General features: G+C 39.6%; 1 protein-coding gene across 3 annotated transcripts in view; it reads right to left on the bottom strand.

Annotated features, from left to right (window-relative positions):
* Positions 1-1,412: 1,412 nt before the first annotated feature.
* Positions 1,413-24,873, bottom strand: part of LOC129243557 (facilitated trehalose transporter Tret1-2 homolog) — a 37,986-nt gene continuing 14,525 nt past the window's right edge. The window contains exons 1-5 of one of the 3 annotated variants that reach the window (XM_054880652.1): positions 20,201-20,830; positions 7,044-7,324; positions 6,720-6,911; positions 2,603-2,911; positions 1,413-2,531 (exon numbers count right to left, since the gene is read on the bottom strand). In XM_054880652.1, coding sequence (XP_054736627.1) covers positions 1,747-2,531; positions 2,603-2,911; positions 6,720-6,911; positions 7,044-7,323 — 1,566 coding nt within the window. In that variant the 5' untranslated portion in view covers position 7,324; positions 20,201-20,830 and the 3' untranslated portion in view covers positions 1,413-1,746. Of the gene's footprint in view, positions 2,532-2,602; positions 2,912-6,719; positions 6,912-7,043; positions 7,348-20,200; positions 20,831-24,873 lie in introns of those variants that run through there. The other 2 variants (XM_054880654.1, XM_054880653.1) reach the window with 2 other exon arrangements.

The following is a 24,873-nucleotide window of genomic DNA, read 5'->3' as shown; positions in this document are numbered from 1 at the left end:
AAAGGGAGTGGCAAAATAAGCTCCGGGCCAAGGAAGTTGGCCTCTGAGCCCATTCTGGCTAAAGAATCAGAGATCTCGTTACCCGCCTTACCCACGTGTCCCGGGACCCATGTTAGCATTAGGCTATAATTCCTACCAACATAGACCAGACATGTATCTCTGGAGTCAAGGGGCATGCCTACTCTGTTGTCCAATGGCGTACAGGGACCGTACCAATTCCCATTATGTTTCTGCCTGCAGATGGCCGGGTCTGAAGTAGTCGGAAAAGCTCCGTCGCAACAGATAGTCACAGTGCGTCGTGTTACAGTTGGTGGTAATAGACAGATGCAACATCTGCCGCATTGCATCAGGGCAGTAAGTGACGGTGAGTATAAGGCTCTAACTGCCTCGCGACGAAATACTTGATAGTAGTACGGGGGGTCTGTACTTTTATGATAGGAGGTTTAGTTCGGGTTAAAGACACACACCGACGGGCTAGGCTTTCGATATTTATATACATATAAAATTGGGCTTACGCCCTTTTTGGGTGTTTGGCCGAGCTCCTCCTCCTATTTGTGGTGTGCATCTTGATGTTGTTCCACAAATGGAGGAACCAACAGTTTCGGGCCAACTCCGGACGGCAAAAGGTTTTTTATGAGGAGCTTTTTCATGGCAGAAATGCACTCGGATATTTACCATTACCTGCCGATATAGTTTCGATACTTCCTCCTCGTAAAAGGAAAAATCTTTGTGCCCTATGATCAAAAAGTACCGGGAAGGTGATGTTGACTGTTTTCTTCGATTGCCAAGGCGTAGTGCACCATGAGTACCCTCCATCGGGCCAGACAGTCAATAAATAATCTTATTTATAATATCTGTTTTGAAGCGTTTGAGAGATGCTATACGTCGCAAACGGGCGGAAATGTGGGCAAACAATTCTTGGATTTTGAATGATGACAACGCGCTATCGTACCTAGCTCGAATTGTGCTGGATTATTCAATCAAACGCCAAGTATGATAAAGACCATCGTGCAAGCACCGTATTCACCTGATATGGCCCCGTGCGACTTCTTTTTGTTTTCGAAGTTGAAGTTACCAATTCGAGGAGAGAGTTTTTAGTCGATAAAGGAGATTAAAGAGAATGCGAGGAAGGAGCTGAAGGCCATCCCTTCGTTGGCCTACCAGGGGTGCATGGAGGACTGGATTAAACGTTGCACATGCGGGTTGCTTCAGACAAGTCATATTTTTAAGGAGATAAAATAAATTTGTCTGAAATTTAACTCTGTTTTGTTTTACTTAAACATTCCCGGTACTTTCTGATCATAGGGTATATGTATAAGTATGTATGTGTGTGTAGATGTAGAACTACGTAGTTTTAAGACCACCCTTTCATTCCCGCTTCCAAAACGCCAAATTGAAATTGACAAAGAAAGTTAAATGTTTACGTAAGAGTATATTTGATGTTTAATTGTGAGTTCAATATAAAAATATTTACTACTAAATAAGACAAAATTCTTTACATGGGAATTTACCTATCACAGTTTAATTTACACAATTAAGTTGTTATTTGTTTTAAAAGTAGTTGGGTTCTTTTTCTTGTTTTTGTTTTTTGTACAAAATAAAATGTTAATATTTTTTAATTTACTAAATAGGCAGCACTGGTAGCACGTCGCTACTCTACCACAAACGCTTTCGCTATAATCAACTTTCACTTCCTAATCTACAAAAATGTATTCGCCCGTTAATGCGCTTTAGCGCACGATAAACTTATTTGACCGTTACTTCCTGCATCTCCACAGCAGTCGCTTGATATCGCTGCGATTTGACGCCAGTGCGGAACTGATCTTCAATGGCGAGCAGCGTGCGTCCACGCGTCTCCGGCAGAACCGTGTAAACATAGATCGCCGCCAAAAATGCCATAATGCCATAGCTCACAAAGCAATACTCATTGCCCCAAGCGCCACGCAACGAGGGATATGTTTTGATGCAAATAAAGGCAAAGCACATGCCCACGGCCACTGTCAGTCCGGAAGCGGCGCCACGCACTTTCTGTGGGAACAGTTCGGATATCATGAAGAATGGCAGCGTGTAGAGCCCAAACGTACTCAAAACGATGAACGCAATTATGGCTATAACCGGTAGATATGGTATGCTTTGTAGCCACGAATTCCAATTGTGAGTGGCCAGCAGAAACATGCAGAGGCACATGCCGAACGCCGACACCATACCCGAACGACGGCGTCCCCATCTCTCGAATATAGTACCCAGTAGAACTGTGGTGACGACGCGCCCAATGCCGATCAGTACAGCGCACATAAATGGATCGATGGTGACGCCAGCATCTTGCGATATCTGCACAGCATAAACGACAACGACGAAGATGCCCGTCAACTGTTGGAAGGCGAAGAGACCCATTAGTATCAGCAGCGGCTTATACACTTCAGGTTCACGAATGCACTTCAAGAATGGTGTTTTCTTCACACCCTCACCCAGCTGTATAGACTTCTGTAGCAAGTTGAATTCGGCCTGGACTTCAGGATGTGTAATTTCACCTTGATGCAAGAAGAAATGTAAAAGAAATGAAAAAAAATAAAATAAATGTTCATTCATTTCTATAAATTACTTGATTTTTCCAAGCCACGAAAGTAGTTTAACGCGCGTTTTGCCTCTTCATAACGCCCTTTGGACACCAGCCAACTGGGTGACTCAGGCATAGGAATTACACAGAGCATCGCCACGATTTGATAGGCACAACAAAGCATTGCAATTAGTTGCCAGTCGTTGCGTATGAAATAACCAACCAAATAGATTACCATAATGCCCGCAGCAATCGATACCGAGGTGCCGAGAATGAGTCGTCCACGTATGCGCGGCAAACTGATTTCGGCGGAGTAGACACCAACCGGCGCGCTTGCAATGCCCATGGCAATACCTAAAGGCAGAAAAATGAAACAAGACACATACATATGTGAATATTATATTAATAAAGAATTTATGTGACATCAATGAGGAGAAATTAACAAATTTTTTTTTTTATTTAATTGTTTTCAGCAAAGCAAATAAGTATCAGAAATTCGCTGTGTACCACAACAGGTGGAATATAATCAAAATCTCGCTCTCAAGAAAAAGCCAATGAAACAAAGAAACTCGAATGTCATTGAGTGCGTTATTTTAATATTTTTTTTATTTTTCACATACATACAAACAGCCCCCAATATAAGTACTATAGTACCACCATATTTTCGCCACTTTAGACTACTTTTGTTTTATTTTTTAAATTTCAAAAAATCTTCATAAAAGTTCACTCTACAACAAATATCACACAATTCATACATAATTTCGAACTTTTTTAATCAGAATTAAGAACAAAAGCAATTTGGTACACAATTTTATGACCCATTAAATTTTAGTGCAATAAAGTGCAAGTCTGGAGTGGCTCAAATTCTTGATAATTTTTTCCCTAGCGGTGTTGCTTGTTTTCTCCATATAACAAATGCACGAGCAGTAATCGAGTCGTTTAACTATAGAAAATCCCGCTATTCTTTATTGCATTTTTTATATTAAGCTGTGTAAATTATTTGAAATAAGATATTATTGACAAAAAGGTGCCATTCATACAAATAACGGAATTACAAAAAAAAGTATTTAAAAATTATGCAACTTTTTGGAATTGGAATTTTATTGGTAATCTTTTTATCTAGGGTTTAAATATTTTTAGGGTCAATCATTATAAAAATAAACTCTGTTTGTATGGCTTGAGGGGGCAGCTCCTCCAGCGCTTTCAAATTTTCTATTTTTTTTGCTTTAAAAATTCATTTACAATCTAAAGAATATCAGAGAAAAGTATCAGAGAAAGAGATCGGAAAGATAGGAAAGAGGCTGAGATAGAGGTAGTTAGTCCTGTGAGAACTTTCCAGATTCTTCGGCAAATTTGTAAATATGTATCCTCTAGTTTTAGAGAACGAATATTACTCATTCTCATGACATCAGAACCCAAAACTCGTAGCCTTGCTCTAACAAAGGCAGGATACTCACAAAGAAAGTGCTCAGTGCTATCCGCCTCCTCCAAGCAAGAAAGGTATATTGGGTCCTCAATGATTCCAATGGGGGTCATATGCTGACCCCATGGGTTATGTCCTGTAATGATACCGGCCATTAACCGAACGTCTTTCCTTCCAATTTTTAGTAGAAAGTGTGACAACTTTCTGTTCGGACTTGTCACAAGACACTTTGCAGTTCTGCAGCGTTCCAGACCGGACCATCGCTCTTTATGTAAATTGCCTACATAATCGCTGATCCAATTCATGATTCCTGCGGAACTGATTCCGATTATTGGCTCTGGCCCTTATGGGGGAACCGCTGATCTACGGTTGGCCAACTCAACGGCAATTTCGTTTCTTTGAACACCGGAGTGTCCTGAAACCCATATAAGTGCAAGCCTGTTTTGTCTTGCGACTTCTTCTTACATTCTTGAACAATCTGTGAGGTTTGCTTCGCGTTCTCCAGGGCGTTCAGTGCAGTCTGACTCTCACTGAAAACGCCAATCTGTTTCCCGCTCCGTCTCCTCTCGATTATATGTTCGGCTACTTTCAGGATGGCAAAAATTTACATCCGGCTCCAGACCCTATTTCAGTCTTGGAGCCATCGGTAAAGAAAATATCCGTCTAGAAGCATGTTAATTCCAGTACTATTCCAAAACGTTACTTTTATAAAAATATATTTTATTCTATAACAAAAACCATAACAGCCCAAGTTTCAAACTTTTTGCAAGGTGGCGCAAAATTAATAGCGACCGCTTAATAGCTTACCATCCCCCAACACCCTCATGCGAGATATGCGTGCAACCAGTGAGAGGCAGCCCAAACGTTCGTCGCAGCTAAAATCATGACGCAAAGTGATTAGAAACGCAAGGGGATGCAGCAACAGCTACAGGGGCAGCAGAGAAGGCGGACGGTTGAGACGAGCCGACGAGAAGCACAGACTTTTGAGTGAAACACTCACTTTAATATAGCGCAGCAGACATGTCAGTGGTGGGTTAGTATAACTTTAGATCCACCTATGAACACAGTGAGAGTGAATGGGACTATCGACGGCGTATAGCCTTCATAAGTCTGTAGAAGAGGAACCTGTTGTGTCATCGGACATACGCTCGGCTCTACCAAAATGTTACACTTTTATGGTCCCTGGGTTGAATTAAGCCGAGGTGGGCGAATTGTTATAGTATTAGTGAGAGCGTATGCCACATACCTTTGGCGTGACGGCGCCTTTGAGATGTTTCTGACATTTTGATTAAAAAAAAAAAAAAAATCACTAAAAATTAGTTCTTTATTTTGTAAAAAAAGTTGTTCTAAAACCAAATTGGATGATTAATAAAAAGATTTATAAAAATTGGGTAAACTTTTATCAAAACGTAAAACTTTTTAACCAGAGTTTTTAGAATTGTGGCAATTTTCTAGCATTCGTTCTAAAAGTTGTGGAAGGCATTGTTAAGGCCATTTTATTTATATTATAAATGGTACGACAAAAATATAAATATACATATATAAATAAAATTAAATCTTTACCGCATATGGACCCATATATGGTGTTGCAGTTTTAATTCAATTTTATTACCTAAATATTATTATAAAATAAATCAAACTATTAATCCATCAAATATATATTTAGCACCAACAAAACGTAAAAAAATTGTCTATGATTTTATGGCATTTCGAGATAGCTTCACTTTTATGCGAGTGGGTAAAAAAGCAGAATGGAAGCGCCAGTGATTCATTTTCAAAAACCGATAATAGAGTAAATGTAAGTACTTTTGGTCACACAAAAAAAAAATATTTTCATATTCTCATCTTTTTGACTTTCAACTTTGATAATTTCATAGAGGCATCCTAAGCATTTTCTTATAAATATTTTCAGTATACCGAAAAGTGAATTGTTCTCTCAAGGTTAAATGTGGCTTAAGACAATTTACACTAAACAACACGATGATACAGAGTCCGGCACTCGAAGTGTAACCAGTTAAAAAGGTTATAAATTAAGTTTGCAAAATTACCTTTATTCAAATCAAAGTAAAAAAAGTCTTCAAATAATACAAAATTAAGAATCAATTTACTTTTGCTCGACATGACCACCTTTTGCCTTGACTATGGCCTTGAGACGGTCCAGAAACGAATCGCAAGCTGCCCGAATGAGACTTACAGTTTTTTTGACCCACTCGCGGAAAATGGCTTTTTTCAGAGCCTCGAGACTCGTGAATCTTTTAGTTTGGATCTTACTCTCCAAAATGGCCCAAAGAGAATGACTCATCGGATTCGGATCTGGTGAATTTGAGAGTCATTGTGTGGACCTTATGAAGTTTGGAACGTTGTTTTTTAGCCATTCTTGGTTCACTCCAGCTTTGTGAGTTGGTGCCGAGTCCTGTTGAATTGTCTATGGTCTGCCACCGAAATATTTGTCTGCCCATGGCTTCAAACCAACCTCCAGAATACTTTCCCCATAATATTTCTTTTTTCGCTTGTATTCTCCGCAAAATGCCTCCGTGCGCTTGTAAACAATACTCTGGACTGTCATTTAGCCAACTAACAGACAGCTGATGCTCGTCTGAAGTTTGTTACACTTCGATTGCCGGACCCTGTATGTATAACTAACTTTTCACAAGGCTGCTGAGAGTAAACTTAACCGAAATACGATCTAAGTCTTGCAGAGGAGTACACCTTAAATAAAAGTACATAATTTCTACTCACCAATACAAAATCGCGACACCAGCAACTGTATAAAAACCACATCGGTGTTACTTTCCACCGCTGAAGCCATCAACGCCCAAGCAACCAGCGCAATTACATTCAATACAACGAGAGTATTTTTGCGACCCATTTTGTCCAACAGAATGCCAGAGAGTAGACCACCGAGTGGGCATGAAAGTGTGTTTATCGAAGCTAATAAGGAGAGAAATGGAATTCAATAAAAAACTGAGCGAAATAATTCAGTTGCATACAAATATATTTACATGCATATATACGTACATCTGTACACACATTCATCCGCAATACATTCACATCTTTACTTACCAAACCACGATGCCTGCGACTCGCTGAGATGGACATTCTCATTGGGATCAGTCAGCTGTCGCATGGTGACCGTTGGCATGCCCAAAGCCATGCCGGCCGAGAGTAGCCCAATATTGCCCAATAAAACCATGAATCCTTGGCGCCGCACTGCACGACTCTGTTCGCCGAGCGGTATATGTTGGGCTGGCCTATTCAGGTCTGAAACGATTTGTGGCAATTTCCCATTCTTCGTAGTCAACGACACCAATTCCTCTGGCTTGGCTGCTTTCAGTTCCGTCATGCTGTTATGGAGGCATATAGAAAACTACGCTTTTACACATATAAAATAAAAGGAATACTAAAGAAAAAAAATATTTTTTATAGCGAAAAACTATCTGCGTAAGTGTTGATCACTATGTAAGCGTCGTTTGTTATACGCCAATGAGGCTTATCAATAATTTTATTATTATAATTTTTTTTTAAGTAGTTCCTGGCCCTATTTGAACCCTAACCCGGAATTATATTCCATTACTTATATTTATTACAGATTAAGTGGCGATCATTTAAGAATGTAATGACGTTAGAAGTAAATCAAATATACAGTAGGTTCTGTTTTTATGCGGCTTTTTTTTATGCGGTTTTGAAATAGTGCGGTTTTTTTTTTTAAATTACAAAATGCATGTCGACCTATCGGGAATTGTACATATAAACAAGATTCTAAGCCAGCTAAGCAAAAACTCATCACAGATTACATCAGAAATGCTAACCCTACAAGTATGGAACCGCCTGCATAACTATCTAGATCAGACGTGTACATTTCCTCAAGTGACGAAAGTGATTTTACGCCAAATCCTAAACGAACGCGCAGCATGTGGGTATTGTCTGATTTTATTTCTGACTTAAATTTATTTTTCGATTCTGACGTTTCTTAAATAAAGATATAATTTTCAAAAATACAATATTTTGTTTATGCGATTTTATTTAATTATTTCAGATTCATGCGGTCTATGGAACGTATCTATAGTTATAATATGGGACTAGTGCCCTTTTTTATGCGATTTTATTACATTATTTCAGATTTATGCGGTTTTAGCACTTTTGAAACGTATCTATAGTTTTACTATAGAACTAGTAGCTTTTTTTATGCTGTTTTTTTTTATGCTGTTTCTTGCGGAACGTATCTACCGCATAAAAACAGAACCTACTGTATACATATTTACACCTGTGTTCACAATAATAGCAGCGCAACATATTGCATGGTTTTACTTTCTTTTTATTAAATTTGTGTAGGGTGATCAGATTGGAGGTTTTTTTTCAAAGAGGGTTTCTTGACAGATCGCGCGTCACTGCTGTCAAACTATATAAATACATATTTTTTTTCAGGATTCATTGACAATTCATCATGGAAAGAAAGAACGTTTATAAATCGCAAAATTGTAAAGGGTGGTTAAGTTTCAAGGGCCGGTGTTAATTTTGAATAAAATACAACTTTTTTAGGAAATTATTATCACTGCTCTTAATTATGATAAAATTGGTATAGCTCAATTGCGTACAGAACAAAATATTGGCCAAATAGCCGTCGCGACCTCGGCAGCACACCTCCATCCGATGATCCAAATTTTCGATGACGCTGAGGCATAATTGAGGTTCTAAGCCGTTAATGTGTCGAATTATCTCATCCTTTAGCTCTTGAACTGATGCTGGCTTATCAACGTATACCTTTTCTTTCAAATAACCCCAAAGAAAGAAGTCCAACGGTGTCAAATCACATGATCTTGGCGGCCAATTGACATCGCCGCGACGTGAGATTATTTGGCCATCAAATTTTTCGCGCAAAAGAGCCATTGTTTCGTTAGCTGTGTGACAAGTGGCACCGTCCTGTTGAGACCACATATCGTCCACATCCATACCTTCCAATTCGAGCCATAAAAAGTTCGTTATCATCTCACGATAGCGAACACTATTCACAGTAACTGCCTGACCGGCCTCATTTTGGAAAATTTACGGCCTAATGATGCCGCTGACATATAACCCGCACCAAGCAGGCACTCTTTGTGGGTGCATTGGTTTTTCGACAATCACTCTTGGATTATCATTCGCCCAAATGCGGTAATTCTGCTTATTGACGAATCCACTGAGGTGAAAATGTACCTCATCACTGAAGATGATTTTCTTCACGAAGTGCGCGATATGCATTTTGATTTGAACGCCCATTTTCATAATAAGCCTGAATAACTTTAACGCGTTGCTCGTTTGTGTATCTTTCCATAGTTCAAATTGAGTTAATCTGATATTGAAAAATGTCGAATGAAATGCAAGAAAAAGTTTGACGTTTAGGTGTGGTTAACATTCAACATCGGCCCTTAAAATTTAACCACCCTTTATTACGAAAACCGACGCTCTGTGAAAAGTGTTCATCGTGAACTTTGGTGTTTAGCGATGTGACCCATTTTTGGCTTAATGATTACGTCAAAAAGCAAAATTTCCGCATTCGGAACGTAGGGCATTCAAGAAGAGCCATCACATCTATTGAAGACAACCGTTTGGTGCGGTCTACATGCTGAAGGAATCATCGGACATAGAGGAATCTATAAAGACGAGGCTGGTGCCAATATTTATTTATTTATTTATTTGTCTTTGAATGGATACATTCTTACAGACTATGTTAAGCTAATGTACAATAGTTTAGTAGTTACTAAGAAAAAGAAACGATTTAAGATGTTTGACTAAGATGCCATACGGCCGTGTAAAATCAGCACCAGAAGAATTGAAAAACATATTTAAATCTGCACATGCCCTAGGAATCGGAGCATTCACCCCGTAGTTGGTTTTCGAGAAGCCAATTTTAAAGGTTTCGTACTGTCGGAGCCTCATATTGGGTATATTAAATTGAATTTTACTTAAAAGGGAAGGACAATTAATAGATCCAGAAATGATACGAATAATAAATAGAGTCTGTGGGCAAAAAGTAGGGTGAATTTATTTGTCAAACTTCGCGGGATTACAATTTCGCTCTAGTTATTTTTTTCATGAGTTGGCAGCACTGTTAATAACATCTGGGCCAACTTTCATGTGAATGTCATTATCAGTAATATATTTACGCTTGTGTTTACCAAACGACCAAGAGTGCATTTTTCGATTTTTACAATGTCTGATTTGATTGAGCAGAGAAGAGCCATCAAATTTTGTTTGCGGAATGAAATTTCGGCTGCGGAAACGTCTAGCATGTTGCAGAAGGCATTTGGTGATACGACCATGTCGCAGAAAAATGTTTATAAGTGGTACAAAGACTTCAAAGAGGGTCGAGAACGTGTTGATGACTTGGAGCGCTCCGGACGACCATCGACGTCAACAGATGACCAACACGTCAATAAAGTGAAGGAGTTAGTGCTCAAAAATCGTCGGTTGACTGTTAAAGACCTTACTGATATGATCGGAATATCAGAAGGATCTGCGAACACCATTCTGAAAGACTATTTGGGCCTACGAAAAGTCAAATCTCGTTTGGTACCGAAAACTCTCAATTTCTTGGAAAAAAGTCGTCGCGTTGACTATCAGGACAAGCTCAATTGCATCATTACGGGAGATGAGACTTGGATTTATGCTTACGACCTTGAAATAACCGACCAATCAAGCGAATATCGTGCTAAAGGCGAGGCCAGACCGAAAAGAGCACGTCAAAGTCGCTCAAAAATAAAGGTCATGATGACAGTTTTTTTCGATTTTCGTGGTGGGGTGCACTATGAACTACTTCCACCTGGCCAAACTGTTAATAAGGAATATTATTTGAGCGTTATGCGTCATTTACGTGAAGCAATTCATCTAAAAAGACCAGAATTATGGGTCAACAACTCTTGGTTTTTGCATCACGATAATGCACCGTCTCTCACTGCACTCGTTCTTCGTGACCATTTCGCCAAAAATTCCACGCATATCGTTCCGCAACCACCGTATTCGCCTGATTTGGCTTCGTGTGACTTCTGGCTATTCCCAAAACTCAAGAGACCACTCTGGTGAACGCGTTTCGAGTCGATTGAGGAGATAAAAGCTGAATCGAAGAAGGTGCTGAAGGCTATACCGGAAATGGACTATTTGGCATGTTTCGGGGATTGGAAAAATCGTTGGCATAAGTGTATTTCATCGAGAGGGGATTATTTTGATTGGATGAAATTGATTTACAAGAATAAATAAAGATTTTTCATTTTACAACCAAATTCACCTTACTTTTGGCCCACAGATCGTCTGCTATCAAGGGATTTTAAGTCAATCAATAAGCATCGAGAGCGGTGCGATGGTACAGGCTCAGAAAAGTTTAAAGATCATAGCGCAAAACGAATAACAACTTTCTGAACTCTCTCAATCCGATTAGAGAGACCTATTTGGTACGGTCTCCAAATAACAGCGGCATACTCTAATCTTGATCTAACAAAAGCAGTGTGAGAGTGTGTGGGTTGATAAATGCAGAACATTTTCGGCGTACGAATGCTAGCATCGCATATGTCCGTCTTATGACGTGGTTAACATGGCTGGTGAAATTCAACTTACAGTCGAAAATCCCGCCTAAGTCTTTAATTCAACGAAAGCATTTGCTTACAACTATATATAAGTATAGGCACTGCAAAACCAGTCGCGTACTGGTGACCAATTAAAAACGAAAACGAAATTCTGTGTATTAAACAATTAATTTAAAATCAATCAAAATTAATCAAAATGCTGTAGGCGCATTGATGCGAAGCAGCGGTCAACTTGGAGAGATGTGATAATTTTTCAGCATGCGACTTTAATTGATTCTGTTTGGGGACGGGAGTGTGTGAAGCCTGATGCCATTATTTGGTACATACATGTATGTATGTATGTATGCGGCACTTAAGTTTGTCTCTCTCGGCAACTAAGGCGCCTGTGCTTGTACGTAGCATATCGACTTGCATCTGTAAGCGGAGCGTTCGAGTCGCATACCTCGGCAAGAAAGTTCTAGTAACTGCCGCTCCATGCATTTGCCGACTCCACAAGAAAATCTATATTCGAATTATCTTTTTGCCCTTAATACTTTATCAGAGGATTTTAGATATTTTTAAATTTATAAATAACATATGTATGTATTGTTACTCTTACTTATAATCTATTGAAAAAATAAGAATATAAAAAAGAAAAAAATTGTCTTTGCCATATAAATTCTCTATATGCAGTGCCTTCACTTCAGGTTATCTAATATTGCAGCACATGGCAGTGATTAGAATCTTTATTGCCATGCGAGGAGTGTGGGTATTTATTATATTTATTAAACAATTCACTATTGACACTTTAGTCACCATAGTCACTATAGACACACGTGCAAGTCGAATGTTGAAGCAAACATTTGGCTTGACATTTTTTTTCAAAATTTTCTGCATTTTTCGTATTTTTATTTTGTGAGCTCAAGGTCGCATTAATAATAAAACACCGCTTTTTTTTATATTTTTTTTATATTGAGTTGGGGAATAACTTTAAGTAAAATTCAATTTAACATACCCAATATGAGGGTCCGACAGTACGAAACCTTTAAAATTGGCTTCTCGAAAACCAACTACGGGGTGAATGCTCCGATTCCTAGGGCATGTGCAGATTTAAATATGTTTTTCAATTCTTCTGGTGCTGATTTTACATGGCCGTATGGCATCTTAGTCAATCATCTTAAATCGTTCTTTTCTTAGTAACTACTAAACTATTGTACATTAGCTCGACAGAGTCTGTAAGAATGTATCCATTCAAAGACAATAAATAAATAAATAAAAATTCATAGCGTTTTTATATTTGCTTGTATTTTACAACGATTTGTTTGCTGTTTGGCAAGAGGTAAGTATTCATTCAATAGAACTCTTTCAGCTCTACAAACTTTTTCTGCTCTATGTTAATTGTATTTTTGAGTTATTCAATTTGTTGTTAGTTTTGAGGCTTAGAAATGGAATACCCAGGAGGCAAAAAGTCAACATTTTCGACACCTGCTCTGCTTTGCTTTTCATTCAGGTCAAAAAGCTGCTGAAGCTCCGACGTTGGAGAAGTTGTCATAGGCGAGTCAGATAGAAATGGTTTGCAAAGTTCAAAAATGGCGACTTTGACGTCGATGACACCTCCCACAACGGAAAGCCTTCTGAATTCGATGAAGAACGTCTGAAATCACTTTTGAAGGAGGACTTTACGGACGCCAAACCAGTCGTGAATTGGCCGAAAAAATGAACTGCGATCATAAAATCATTCTCAATCACTTTCATTCAATGGGATTTACCGAAAAATTGAGAGCCTAGGTGTCTCACGACGGCGGCCGACGTAGCCGAATGAGTTGGTGCATGACGATCATTCGGAATGCACAGAGAGAACGTTGGTTCGAATCTCGGTGAAACACCAAAATTAAGAAAAACATTTTTCTAATAGCGGCAGCCCCTCGGCAGGCAATGGCAAACCTCCGAGTGTATTTCTGCCATGAAAAAGCTCCTCATAAAAATATCTGCCGTTCGGAGTCGGCTTGAAACTGTAGGCCCCTCAATTTGTGGGACAACATCAAGACGCACGCCACAAACAGGAGGAAGAGGCTGGACGAAACAGTCAAAAAGGGTGTACGCACCTATCATATATATATATAGGTGCCTCACGAGCTCAACGAAAAAAACAAAGAAAGTCGGCTTCAAATTGCTTCTCAGCATCTCGCTCGCCATCGAGCAACACGCGGTCATAAATAGAGCTTTTTGTAGCGAATCGTCACGGGAGATGAGAAATGGTGCCTCTGCATCAATATGAAGGAAAGAAAGTAGTGGGCGGCTTCAGGAGATACGCCATAGCCGAGAGTCAAACCGGATCTTCATTCAAAGAAGATCATGTATTTGGTGGGACTTAGAGGGTATGATGCACTGGAAAATGCTCGAAAAGAATGCTACGGTCAACAAGGAGCTCTACATTGGCCAGCTACACCGCGTGAATGAGACTATTCGACTGCCCCATGTTGCACAAGTTGCCAAAGACTATCAGACAAGATCTGAAAAAAAAGAGTATTAAATAAGAACACCCGACAGAAAGACATACCAGACTCATATCAGATGGTAGTGGTAACCACATTTACACTGACGGTTCAAAGATGGACAATGGCAGTGGTTCGGGTGTCTGACTATTAACTGCGGTATCTCCTAAACATTCTGACCAAAAATTAATCTGAAAAGGGCAAAATGACTGCTTGAGTTCAACACATCAACTACCAGCGTCCTCACAGGTGTTATGACGGGTCACTGCACTATTAGCAGCCTAGCCAGTAGAATGGGTGTACCTCACAATGCAGGAGAAGAAATTGAGTTGGTACAACATCTCCTCTGTGAATGCCCTGCACTTCTAAGAAGCCGTGCCAAATATCTTGGCGATGATTTCTTTGAAGACCTTGGGTATTTGCAAAATGTCTCACTGGAGGAACTAGTTACCGTCTTAAAAAGTTCTAAGTGGTGTAAGCAACTTAGTTAGGGGATGGAAAATGCGGGTATCACAATGGGCCTCAGCGCCACCGAGTGTTTTGTCTTTGACAAGCTAACCTAACGTAATATTGTACTATCGAACGCTTTCAGAAAATCTATAAAGAGGGCACGCAGGTTAATTTTAATGCTCACTAAATTTATCAATAATTTGGCAAACTACAAAGCTTCGTTCGGTCGGCGACCTTTCACTGCTAAAACCACTTTGGTACTCGCCTATTCTTTATTCAGCGTACCCATTCAATTTCTGGTGTAGAAAGTTCATGAAGATTTTATACGCTGTACTTCATAACGAAATGCCGAGATAATTGATGTGGTCGCGTCAGCCAGCTTTCTGTTAGATTGGTACAATTATGCTAGTCTGCCATTGTCTTGGTGTAATCTCAGGTGTATGTTTTGTAAGACTTAACAAGGCGTTTTGAAGTTGCGTTGATCCATTTTTGTTGAGCTCGGCAGTTATGCCATCTTCCTCACTTGCTTTTCCGTTTTGTAACTTTTTGATCGCAAGGCTAATTTAAGCTTTTCGCACCTTTTGCAGTTACTTATTTTAGCTTTCCCTTATCTTACTCGTATTACCTAACGCGACAATGTGGTAGTAGACATGATACCCTTTTCAAGTACAATCACAGCGCTCATCTTGTGTTTAGTTTGGCAAATAAATACGATTTTTGATAACATCAAATTATAAACAAGCTGCTCATTCGAATGACGCCCAAAGCCCTCAAAGCAAGTAACAGCTTTTATCAGGCGCATTACTGGTTTGTTATCAGTCATAGAGGAGTGCGAGTGTTTATAAAATTTATATAATTAGCGCTTACACCTCTTTATTGAAAGCTTGGCCGAGCGCCTCCTCCAATTTGTGGCGTGCGCGTATTGATGTTGTTCCACAAATGGAGGAAGGTACAGTGCTAAGCGGACTCCGAACGGCAAATGAATTCTATGAGGAGCTTTTTCATGGCGCAAATACACTCAGAGTTCTGCCATCTTTTTCTGTCATTTGCCGTTTCATGCCCGCAGCTTCAAACCTTTGCACTTCCGAATGGTAGTCGCGTACTAAGACATTCGGCTACGGCCGACGTTGATGCACGTAGCGGTCAAGTCGGTTGCATTTAATCTATAAGTACTTGGTAGATATGTGTGTGTGTTCATAATTTCTGCGCACTAGACTAAATAAGTGCTCATATTTGTAGCAAATATTTACAAAGGAAATATAAAACAATTAGTCAGTGAGATGCATATTTGCTCAGTTGAAATATTGTGGAAATTAAATTGGTTTACCTGAGATTATGCGTAAGTGTATTTGCATTCAAAATGTAGGCGTACTTGTTGTGATGTAAGTAAATACTCGTACTAGGTATTATTTTTAGATAATTAGGTGCTTGCGAATATTTTATTGATACAGAAATATTTATTTTAGCTTTTAAGACTGAAATCCACATTGCGGCTGAAAACTTTCGGGCCATGGGGTAATTGAAAAGTTATTGAGCATAAATCTGTATTAAGAAATGTAGAAGTATTGACTTTTTATAGTTTTCGGGACGTAAATTTTTTGGTTTTTGAAATGAAATACATTTATACGTAGCCTACGTTAAAAACCTATAGCAGAGGGATTTATCAAAAAAATTTGAGAATTTATTTGCTTCTCATTCTCTATTGGAAAGTAGCAAAAGTAATTCTCCCTCTTCTTTATTTGCTATTCCTAATCGAATGTAAGCGATTACACAATTTAAAAGTAATATAATTTTTTTTTGGTTTTTTTTTAATTTAATTTTTTTTTTTTAATTTAATTTAAATTTTGAACCATATTTGAGAATAATTCGCGGTCTCTCTAGCTGCTTCCAAGAGGGAACCCACACGTTGTATAGAGTGCTTGCTTTATGTCGGTATGTAAACGCTGAATAACTTTGTCATTGACCAATCGATCGACTTCAACATATGTACATGTTTTCGATGCGTCACTTCAGTACAATTTCAACCATGGATCGCTTTACACCGAAACAACGCGCTGAAATAATGACGCTATACATCGAAAATAGTCGTTCTATTGTTCCAACCGAAGGAATATAAATAGCAGCCCTTGGGATCTCGGCTATAAAATTGTAACGGGGAAGCTGAACGCCAACTCCACAGCCGTACATCAGCAAAATAGTGGACAGACTGTTCCCCACGCACCCTATGCCGTGCGGGAACCCAGACCCCCAAGGTGACGAGATGCTCCCACCTTTCACCGAGGAAGAGTCAGCACGGCAAAATGGTTTCCGACGTAGAAAACTAACCCTTGGCGCAATAGAAGAGGTAGTAAGCAGCGCTCAATGCAGACTCCATTACCCGAACCACATCACCGTCCTGGAAACGCTTGATGTACGAAACGCCTTTAACAGCCTACGATGGACAGACATAATAAAGGCACTACGAGAAAGGTTTCGAATGCCTGTATACCTGCTAAGGATTCTCCAGAGCTACCTGAGTGAGCGTGAACTGCTGTACGGCACACCAGATGGCACACCAGAAAACAAAAGCGATAACGTCTGGCGTAGCTCAAGGATCTATTCTCGGCCCCGGTCTCTGGAATCTGAGCTACGATGAGATATTGAGCATTGTGGGATGCACGGACGATATAGTGGCGGTCAGCTTGGGACACTGAGGACGCTAGAAGGAAGCTGAACCAAGTCATGATAAGGAGGGAAATATGGCTTGAGGACCACGGCCTGGAACTCGCCAAACATTAAACCGAAGTCATCCTTATGACACGAGGTCAACATGCAAATAGGCGACACTTCCTTAGTGACCCAAAAAGTAGTGAAATACTTAGGTATTCAACTTGACTGCAGGCTTACTTTCTGAGCCCAGATACGGCATGCGGCTACCAAAGCAGCAAAGGTCACGGGTATGCTAAGTAGATTAATAGCAAACATCGGTGGGTCAACACAGAATAAAAGAAAGTTATTTATGACGGCCACAAGCTCAATTCTCCTGTACGGCAGCGAAGTATGGGGAATTGTGCCAAATTGCAAAGCCAAGCGCTAAGCACTGGACGCTGTGCAACGACCAACGGCACTCAGAGTTGCCTCAGACTATCGCACTGTCTCAGGCGCTGCAATTTTCGTGATCAGCGGAAACGAATGGATGCTTGGGACTCCAAGAAGAAACACGTCATCACTAGCTTCCCAGAACGAAGACGGCAGACCTTGCTGCGGAGGCAAAGCCGATGCGACACTGAACCGAGTGGCAGATGGACTTATTCCATCAATTGGCAAATGGGTCTAAAGGAACTTCGGGGAAGGGAACTACTTCTGAACTCAGTTCCTCTCGGGTCACGGATACTTCCGGAGTTACCAGTGGCGAACGTGCTACGAAAAAAAAAAGATTGATAGCCGCACAGATAGAGACACAAGAAGACAAGCATGAAAGCTGGCTACAAATATGGTGGACCCAGTCGTGGGTGAATGGAATTGGTCCTTTAAGGATGCCGTTCTGGGCCCTCCCGAAGTAATATAGAAAGCAGTTCCGGGAAGGGTGTCTTCCCAGAAGGAGAGGAGGGATCGTTTTAGTGGTCACACTACACGACGCAGTAGTCGATAGTCGCTGTAATTGGGAAGGCATTTTGAACCCTACCTCACCACCAAAAAAAAAAAAAAAAAATTGTTACAACTCAACGCCCATATCGCAAAAAGTATCGCGGCGAACAAACACCGTCTGACAATACTATTCGTCGTGTGGTGTCGAATTTTTTTGAGCACGGGACAGTAGAAGTTCAGCAACGACCAAGACGTTCCAATGAACTTGTTGAATCAGTGAGGGAGAGCGTTGCCCAGGAGCCCACAGTGTCTTATCGTCGTTGCGCTCAGCATTTTGGCGTCAGTGAAACCACAATGCGGCGCATTTTAAATGAGGATTTAAATTTGTTTCCATATAAAGTGCAATTGACACAAAGAATATCGCCGACGGACCATTCACGTCGCTTGGAACACGCCAAACAGTCGCACGATTGGTTGACACTAAACCCAATTTTTGGAAGCAAATTTTAATGACTAACGAGGCACATTTTAACCACTCTGGCAGGGTGAATAAATAAACACAAGACGGTGCGCCATGCAAAACTGCGAAGGCAACAATTGAATTTCTGCAACGAAAATTCCCGGGACGTCTAGTGTCAAAAAGAGACGACATCGACTGGCCCCCCAGATCACCTGACTTAACCCCCCCCCCCCCGGACTTCTTTTTGTGGGGCTATCTGAAAAGTAAGGTTTACGCCAACAAGCCGCAGATTATTGACCAGCTTAAGGCAAATATTCGTGCCGAAATCGACGCTATGGAACCCGAAATGCTTGACAAGGTGATGACAAACGCAGACAAAAAATCGCAGTTTGTGACTGCTAATAATATTCAAAACATAGTTTTAATAAATTGTAAATAACCAAATCAAATAAAAATACCTCACATATACAAATCAGTTGTTTTTTAAAGTTATTCAATGTTTTCATACCGACATAAAATATGGCGCACCCTGTACATTTTATTCAATTCAATCAATATATTTTTAGAAATTGCGATAATCGGTCATCAGTTTTTCTGTGTTTCATTCATTACGTAAGTAATTTAATCGGAGACCAACCACCACCTAAAGCAAATGAAGAGTTCCAGCTTCCCCGTGAGACCCGCGTTGCACTGGCACAGTTACGTTCTGGATATTGCAGCGGGTTAAACTCCTACTTATCCAGAATCGATCCCGACCTACTAAACATATGTCATGCATGTGAGGCACTCCGCACGACACTAACCACCTTTTCACCTGCCCCACTTAACCCACTTATCTAACACCCCTCTCCCTTTGGACCCAACCTGTCGAAACAGCAAGTTTCCTGGGCCTACAGTTAGATGAGTTATACGAAGACGGCCGGTGATATACACTACACTGTCAGAGATTAGTATTGCTGCTACAACAACAATAACAACAAAAATCCTGGAGACTCCATGTCATTAAATTTCCAAACTTTTAGCTGTTCTTACCAGTCATTGAATGATTGGCACTCACGCAGTAAAGCTAGGTTTACCATTTAATCTCCATTGCAGGAGTTGTGGGAACCTTTCAGAGAAGGAGACTATTGAGCACTTTTTTTGTAAATGTCCGGCTTGGGTAGCTAGACGATTAAAGTCACTGGGTGCTCCTTTCTTCGACAACGTCCAGGCAGTAATCCAACCAAAATCGCATCAACCGTCTCCGTTATATCAACAGCTCTGGCTGGCTGCAGATATCTGCTGTTGAAGTCTCAAATGCTATCAAAACGGCGCTTTAGTGCTACTTGGGGAGTGTCAGTCTGGTTTTCAACCATTTCACCTGCCTACCCTTACCTTTTTCACTGAATTAACCCCATCCCCCATCCCTGATAATTGTTTGCACCACACAGATTGTGAAGTTGCTTGAACTCATGAAGCGCCCAAACCTCTGCGATTGTACTTTACTACAGTCATGTAATGTCTAATCGGAACTCCTTTACAAAGCTGGTATTCAGCACTTCCTTCCCTTGAAAAAAATTTCACTTTACTGTACTTACTTGGAGGCTGATCTCGCGCTTTATTTTGTGTTTATGTGCACACGAAATTAATATGTAGACGATTTACATTAACTATTTCTCTATAAAATTATTTATATTTTCTAATCCCTTAATAATTTCCGGCTATGCCACTTACATTCTCTACACTTTCTGCTTCCTGATGCAAATGAAATTTATAGTAATTTCAATAAATTACGTCAATCGAGAATAAATGCAGTATTGCAATCCACAAAACTAGTCTGCACGATCACTCTTCCGTAGCAGCTGCACTGGTAGGCGTAATAAAGACTATGCGGCAAGTCGAGAACTGGTCGCACCACTTTTCCAGACACGTCTTTTAAAGCTTACAAAACGGAATTATGCACCAAACAAGCAAATAAATGCTAAACTGTCACAAAATGCATGCAGACTTGCTTGCACGAGTGTGGTATGGAGTTGAGCAGCACTGCGAATGATCAAAAATAGATTTGAAAACTCGTTTTTGTACTAAAATAAACATCAGACGACGGCACACGGTGCACAGCTGTTTTCTACACTGATGAAGTTCAAGTTTGACACATTTACTTCATGAACTCTCTTGCTCTGAACGAGCGATTTGTTGGACGATTACAAAGTTTCAAATATGCCTCTATCGCATTATACATCAATGAGCGGGTTAACCACCGAAATAACCGTCCGATTTGAAGCAGCTACGACAACCAACTAAAGCACAAATGTCGCAAAGCTAAGCGCTAAAGTGGCGGCATTCAAACCCTGCGGTGTATTTGCTCACACCAGCAAAATATCTACAAGTACCAAAGCGCGATCATGGGCGCGATCAACTAACCAGAGGCCTGTTTAGCTGCAGCTGGAACTTGTGAAATAAGTTTGTGTGCTGATAATTTTTATTGGTATTAGTAGTTTGGCCTTTGCGCGATCGCAATCGTAATCACCACAAAGGAGGAATAATAATAAAACGGCGAAGTAAACAAGCAAAATTGCAACGTAATCAACTATTAGTTATCAGTTGCAGAGAAACGCGTTGTGCTACATGGTTCGCATAGCGGCCGATCGACTGTGTTTTATGATCGATGCAGGCAATCCGTTGCTTACGTGTATGTGTGAGTATATCCCCTTGTATAACCGACAAACGCAATTAAAAATCCATTCTTGGAGAGACCATCAGTCTTATCAACATCTTCATAAATAGTTTTGGCACTCAGGCGAAAATATTCACGTGCCGACAGTGATTAGCTTGAGTTGAATAGTCGCTGAATGTTTACGAAAGCCCTGCAGGGAAAGCTGGGGGTTAGTTTAAGAAGGTTGTGTCAGAAAAATGCCTGTAGAGTGTAAAAGTGCGTTGAAGTGCCATACAATTCGAAGAAGAACACGACATACTGAAACCTTTAAATACGGTCACATCGCTGAGGACATGAAAACACGGATAGACAGGAGGTGGAATAATCTAGCCGCTCGTAAAATCCGCGAAAATCATGTGTACATAGAATGCAGATAAATACGCCAGAATCGTACTAGCCCCGTCTAGAAAGGAAAGCAGAACTATCGTATGTCTACCGACAGGCCACTAGTGGCGCACGCTTACAAGATGGGAATTACAAACAACGATAGCTGCAGATTTTGCAATGAACTAGAAGAGAGGGAAACGCTAGAACACCTCCTTTTTTGTTCCTGCCCTGCATTAGCCAGAACCAGATTAAAATGCCTAGGAGCTTTACAATATGAGAAGTTAGACTACCTCTCGGGGATAGAGCTCCAAAGTTTACTTAGATTCGCAAAAGACTCAGACGTATTACAAGATGTCTACTACATAGAAACCTAAGGGTCTAGCTCCATCTGGTAACACTAAGGATCAATAGGTCTATGTGATGGCTTTCAGCCAGGCAGCTCAACCTAACCTAACCTCTTTTGATTAATTACTAGATTAAAGTTACTTTAACGAAATCTGTTTGGTTTTTTAATTTCAGAGAATCCAGTTTAGAGATATAGTGGTCACGGCAAAACGTCTTTTTTGAGAGGAGCTCCCGGAGATCAGCTGTAGCTCCTTTGCAAATAAATATTTTTACTAATACTAAGTCTTAAAATACAGTTAAAAGATAACATAACACTGTGTGACAAAAAAAAATTAAATATACTCTTATGGAGACCTAGCACAACTTGTACGTATAGTAAAACTAAGAAAAATGGTATAGGAGAAATTTCCAATACACCCCCAAAATCTCATTTTATGGCCAAAAAACCGTTTTTCAGTAGGTTGATGTGAACAATCACTCCTAACTTCGCCAATTTCCATCCGATTTCGAATATGTTTTTTTGGTTCGAAAGAATAAAAACAAGCCTTTTTGACAGTGTGTTGACAATTTTTCTGATATGATAACTGACGAGGCTGTAGACGGAAGTATTTGGAATTTTTTTATATTTTCTCTATTTTTTCAACTTTGACATCATTTTTACGATATTATCCGATATAGATGATTTTTTTTAGTACACTACTGTTATAGTAAAATTCGTTTCGAAGCATGAAAATGATAGCAAGTGTCAGTATAAACACATCATATTTATTGGAGTATAGATATACAGTACAGTGCAGAGCTGTGGTACGGTGCGGTACGTTGTAGTACTCAACGGAACTGGTTCCAAACTTAAAAATGCATTGCAAACGGCCCTTTGGAGTTTAGTACGGCACGATACAGAATAGTACGGTACACTATAGTACAGTACAGTACAGAATATTACAGAACAGTACATTAAATAACAGCAAATTGTAAAACAGAAAAAAAGGACATAACATTATTTAACCGGACTAGAGCAGTACGAAACAGTACAGGTTTAAAATTTTAAAAGATGTCGGGTAAAACTAAAACTTGATTTTTTTTTAAATGTTTGCTAGACCTGCTCCGTTTGTAAGAGTCATCATTTGTTTTACGTTTCAAGGACCAGCAATAATCAGCAAGCATGTTGATGGAGTTCTTCCCTTCAAAACGTTTTTCGATGACTCCTATCTCCTGGTGAAATCGTTCACCCTATTCATCGCTCATCTGGCCCAGGTTTTCCAGGAAAAAATTCAAATGCGAGTGCAGGAAGTGTATCTTGATGGACATATTGCATTCCATTTTTTCGTACGCACTCAAAAACTCTTTGACGACTTCAACATAATCAGAGCACTTTTTATTTCCAAGGAACTTCTCACACAATGATTTAAAACTTTCCCATGCCCGTCTTTCTATTGCACTGAGCTGCACTCGTAAATTTCTCATACAAATTTTAATTTCAAGATGCAAGTGAGGAATATTGGGAAAGCACTTAATCATGCATGATCCATCAATGAAAAGTTGCCACTCATTTGATTCGTGATAATAGTCCGAGAGGTAGAATAATTCTTTTATATTCGAGCAATAAACAAGTTTGTCATTCTCTACATCAGTTTTGAATACTTCTCTGTAAGAAATTCGATCATCATCTTTCCGGAAATACGTAATTCTGAAGTCGTCATCAACTAAATTCCATTGTTTAAATCGAGAAGCGAGCGTTTCAGATTGTCTTCCCGATAGAAGTAAATCACGAGAAAGATCCTGGAAATCTGAATTTGATGCAATGTGTCGTTCTGAAGACTTAAAACCAGACGGAAAGTACTCTTCATCACCACGTTCATTGTTATCAGATTGATCATCATCAGCAATGAGTTGAACTTCCTTCAATTCATGACCTGCAGTTGAGCCAATCATATCGTCCAAGACTACGGGTTTCTTAACAGTTGCAACATCAGCATACTTTATGTGCTTTCGAGTTTTATAATGATAACCGTTTACGTCCGTTTTACAAAAATAACAGTCATCTGGTTTATGATAAGGCTGATGATGCCATATCATCGGAGAATATAAGGAAATTCGACTTTTCTGGCAACGTTTTGATTTATATCTCTTGAATTTCAGTTCATACCAGCGTTCAGAAGTAATATATGTAAGCCTAAAGAAATCGTTGTAGCCATCAACCAGAGCTTTGTTATTCTGTAACTTCGAACGATGCTTTTGATCCACCAACAAACCACATACGAAACAAAACTTATTGCGATTATCGCACATTTCTTTTTCACAAATTGAAGCAAAACAATTAAAATTTGACGTTTTAATAAGGTTATATTAGAATAAAAAACTTCAATGTACAGTGTGAACTTAGGTACACTTGGGAGCTTTTTCATATTTCTATTGAAAAAGAAATGCGTGACAATATGTTAGCTATTTTCGAAAGTTCTAACCAGTTCTGTTGTATGCAGTACAGTGTACTCTTATGAATACATAGTATATACTCAAATAAATATTATGTACCTATCATATTATATAATAACGCATCAAAACGCGCCCTTATTCCGATTTAGCGTCATTTATACCTACATACCAAATTAGTAAAACAAAAAAATAAAATCTTAAAACTCTCACAACTCCATAAATTTTAATTCATTTACAGTCAAATATAGCTCATTCTATGCAAAATAAAATTTACTATAACAGTAGTGTACAAAAAAAGATCATCTACGAGGGGTGCCTTTTATATTTCCGGATTTGGCAACCCTGGTGTTGCAATCTGGCAACTGACTGTATCGCTGTATCGCAAAGTTTGACATTTTTTTGCTTTTACGTACTCAGAACGTTTTGAAATACCAGCGTTATTTGTGTTGTTTACAGTAACTTAAAAGATTCATCTCGGTCCAAAAATGGAATTAAATCGTGAACATTTTCGTGTGATTATTTTTTACAACTTTCGACGTGGATTAACTCAGCAACATTGCATGAATGAACTTAATTCATTTTTTTG

Source organism: Anastrepha obliqua, chromosome 4 (genome assembly GCF_027943255.1).
Source record: "Anastrepha obliqua isolate idAnaObli1 chromosome 4, idAnaObli1_1.0, whole genome shotgun sequence".
NCBI classification, from domain to species: domain Eukaryota; kingdom Metazoa; phylum Arthropoda; class Insecta; order Diptera; family Tephritidae; genus Anastrepha; species Anastrepha obliqua.
Note: the sequence above shows the minus strand (reverse complement) of the source record. Positions and strands in the feature narration are given on the sequence as shown.